The following is a 3781-nucleotide window of genomic DNA, read 5'->3' on the forward strand; positions in this document are numbered from 1 at the left end:
AGTAGTTTTTGTGGGGAGGGCAGGGCAAAGAGGTAAGAAGTAGTTGGCATTATAAGGAAATGTTAGAGACCATTTTGGAAATGTATTCATTATTTTAAGGCAACTAACAAATGATCATCTTTCAGTTAGGACATTGTAGCAGCAGGTCATGAAATTTGCATGATATTTAAAATTGTATTTCTGGAAATAGGTCAACGGCAATTAATAGTAACTTTGTATAGAAAGGCAGATGCCGGCCGGGCGCGGTGGCTCAAGCCTGTAATCCCAGCACTTTGGGAGGCCCAGACGGGCGGATCACGAGGTTAGGAAATCGAGACCATTCTGGCTAACACAGTGAAACCCCGTCTCTACTAAAAAATACAAAAAAAAAAAAAAAAAAAAAAAACTAGCCGGGCGAGGTGGCGGACGCCTGTCGTCCCAGCTACTCGGGAGGCTGAGGCAGGAGAATCACTTGAACTCGGGAGGCGGAGCTTGCAGTGAGCTGAGATCCGGCCACTGCACTCCAGCCTGGGCGACAGGGTGAGACTCTGTCTCAACAAAAAAAAAAAAAAAAAAAAAAGAAAAAAGAAAGGCAGATGCCAGCTAGCATAAAAGTGGTACATGCAGATGGTGGTAGTTCTGGAGTCCTGGAAGCCATGAGATGCTCATCCATCACAAGGCCAGCACAGCCAGGTAGAAATGCCTGAAGAAAGCAGCGGAGCTGGCTGTGCCAGCATTTACACATGGAACACTTCTTGGACAGCTGGGTGTCATGGGGCACAGACCCACAGTTCTCTTTGCATATGTCGTGCTCACAGTTCCATCCATAGAAGGAGTGGGGGCAGGCACAAAAGGACCCCAACATGCAGGTTCCCCCATTCAGGCAGCAGGTTCTGTTTAGCTCCTTACTGTCCTGTATCCCTATGGGGGGCACAAGCTGGGAAGACGGAGGACAGATTGCAGGCTCCTCCTGGGGCCGAATGCTGTCATCTCTGAAGGCCAGGTCTCCCTGAGACGGACGCACAAGTTCCTGATGGCCCAGCCCTTAACGACCAATTCAACACCTTAAAAAAATTGCCTTTACTTTTACAGTTACTGGCTGTTTACTGAACATTTCATATAATTTTAAATTTAGAAATGAAAACTTCACAGGTGGGATTGAATTTCATATAATTTTCAGTAAACAGCCAGTAACCGTAAAAGTAAAGGTAATTTTTAAAATTACATTTTACAAAGTGAAGTAAAATAAGTGAGTCAATCTAGAGACATTTTAATAACTTAAAGAAAACTTAGGTATGGATCTCTGGAAGAGGTAAGGCGAGATATGGCTCATAGTTGTGCAGATAACACAGGAATTACTTAAGTTTGGGAAATTCCGATTTAGGCCAAATTTCTTAAAGGAAATTGACAAGCTGGCTGGCTGACTCTTTCTCTCCACAGGTTTCCTGATGGAAACGTGGCAGGCAAACAACGATGCTGGCAAGAAATAGGACAGGCCGCATGAAGGCCTGGAGAGTTTTAAGCCCAGGTTGAGAGTACAGGTGCAGGCTTTCTGGTGTAGGTTCCGACGCACCTGCCTTCAATTTCTGCCTCTACTATCCATTTAGGCTGCGACCTCTGGTAGTTCTCCACTTTCTCTAATGCTCAGTTACTTTATCCTTAAGAAGTGGTACATAACTCACACCTTGTTCGGATTATATGAGTATGTGTGCATACAGCGTTTAGTGCAACGTGTGGCACAGAGTCAAGAAACGCAGGATATTAAGTTGAGGTCATTTTTCTTTTGGGAGGACAAGGACAGGGCACGGGCTGGGGCTCTGAGTGGTAACCAGCGCGGGCTTTTCCTCCTGCCCTTCCTTTTGGGAAACGAATGTGCTAAAATAGTGCATGCAGCCCAGGCTCTGGCCTAGGCCGTCGGTTCCCGGCCATGTTTAGCTCCTCTGAGGTCGCCCTTAGTGAGAACACGAGGTGCCCCCACCCCGTTCACTCTAGACACCTCCAGAACACTCGCCTCCCGAGCACTGGAGCCCCGGGGTACCCGCAGCGGCTCCCGGAGACCGATCTCCCGGCTCTGCGTCCCGGGACCGCTTGGGGCAACCTGCGCATGCGCACCCGCGTCCTTCTGCTGTTAGCCGTTTCCATGGCTACGAAGCCCATCGGCCGGGGATAGCAGAACAGGAAAATGAAGCTCAAGAGTTTCCTGCTTCGGTATTATCCGCCAGGTACGCGCCAGCCCGGCCCGTCAGCCCCACGTGGGACCCTGGGCTTCCAGACTGGGAGGGTTTGGGGCGGAGGAGGGCACGGGGACTGAGGGGCGGCGGGGTCCCCAGGTGGGACAGGAAGTCGGGCACTTCCCAACCTGTGCCCCTCATTCCTTCAGATGCTGGACTCTTCCTCAAAACATTAACAATTACTCTTTTAGGAATTTAAAGAGTTTAGCTTGACTGTGCATGCATATCAGTCCTTCTGAATTTATTGAGTGCCTACTGCTTACACGCTTTGTGCTCTGTGCTATGAACCTTTAACGAAGTTCATAGTCCTTGATTTCAATAAGTGAAGTAATTATGGAATAAATTCCTTAACTATTACTTAGTAACATAAGCAATACATTAATTACCTAATCCTTGCCTAACTCTAATTTTAGGTGAGGACATGTTCACCTTTAAAGAATAAGTGACACCCATTGATCACCCAGCTTGTTAGGGACAGAAATAGAAGTGGAATTCTTGGGTTCTAATTCGGAACTCATTTTCTAAATTAGAAACATCTGCAAATAAACAAACAACCAAACAAAAAAATCTGCAAAACATGCCACAAGGCAGAAATAACCAAATACACTTGCCCAATGAAGTTTGGATAGAAGTGTCATAAAGATTTCAAAGGAGGGTAAGATACTTTGGACCTGTTTGGTTTAGAATAGCTTTATGAGGGATGGGACTTCAATTTAAGGTTGAATGTCTCACTTTTCCCAGCAACATATCCAACATCGCCGATGAGGTATCACACAAGATCTCATGATTTCTTTTTTCCAGTCCCATCCCAATCCTGCTGCTTCCTCAGACTGTGCCCTCCCAGTAGAAGGCATCATCACCCAGCCTGTTTTTTTGCCAGAAACCTAGGTGTTCACTTTTTGTTTCTCTCTTGTGATCATTAATTCCACCCCACCCCCACCCCCACCCCCGCATTGCTTTATCCATTCTGCCAGCTCTAAGTCCAAAATATTCTGTGAATCCATCAGATTATCCCTCTTTCCATAGCACAGATTTCTTGGTCTAACATCCCTTCCAGCTGCCAGCCTAGTCCAACCCTCCATTCCAGCCACCATTCCCTCTGGCTGGGCCATTCCAGTGGCTTTTCAACTAGATTCCTGGTTTTCTCCCTCATCTCTTACAATCCATCTGCCACTAGGAGCCAGTGGAATCTGAATTCAAGATCTCCAATAGTTTCCTACCATGCTGAGAATACAATCCGCACCCTGTGGGATTTGGCTTATCCTGCACTGTTAACTTCTAAAACTTCACTTGTGTACCCTCACTGTACTTCCAACTTCTTTCGCTTGTTCTTCTAAGACTTAAGAGAGGGTCTTTTACTCATTTGTTTTGTGGACCCAGCTTTCCCTAGAGCTAGGAAAAGCTGCTTCCTTTTCTTTATTCAGTTTCAATTGATGTCAGCCACCTGAAGAGACTTTCCCACCTATTTGAAGTAGCCTGTGCTGATTTTACTCTATGCCATAAAGTGCTTAAAAATTATATTTGTCAGCATCCAAAACTCTACTTGTTATGTTTCAAATGTCTGCCTCTTT

The 3781-nt window shown here is 46.2% G+C and overlaps 1 protein-coding gene across 1 annotated transcript; it reads right to left on the minus strand.

Annotated features, from left to right (window-relative positions):
- Positions 1-532: 532 nt before the first annotated feature.
- On the minus strand, positions 533-2136 carry LOC100424464 (protein Cripto-like). Its single transcript, XM_077956528.1, has 3 exons — positions 1991-2136; positions 1339-1487; positions 533-1023 (listed from the first exon to the last, which is right to left on the minus strand). The coding sequence occupies exons 1-3, from the start codon at positions 2134-2136 to the stop codon at positions 533-535; spliced, it is 786 nt and encodes a 261-aa protein (XP_077812654.1).
- Between the last annotated feature and the right edge of the window lie 1645 nt (positions 2137-3781).

Source organism: Macaca mulatta, chromosome 12 (genome assembly GCF_049350105.2).
Source record: "Macaca mulatta isolate MMU2019108-1 chromosome 12, T2T-MMU8v2.0, whole genome shotgun sequence".
Lineage (NCBI taxonomy): Eukaryota > Metazoa > Chordata > Mammalia > Primates > Cercopithecidae > Macaca > Macaca mulatta.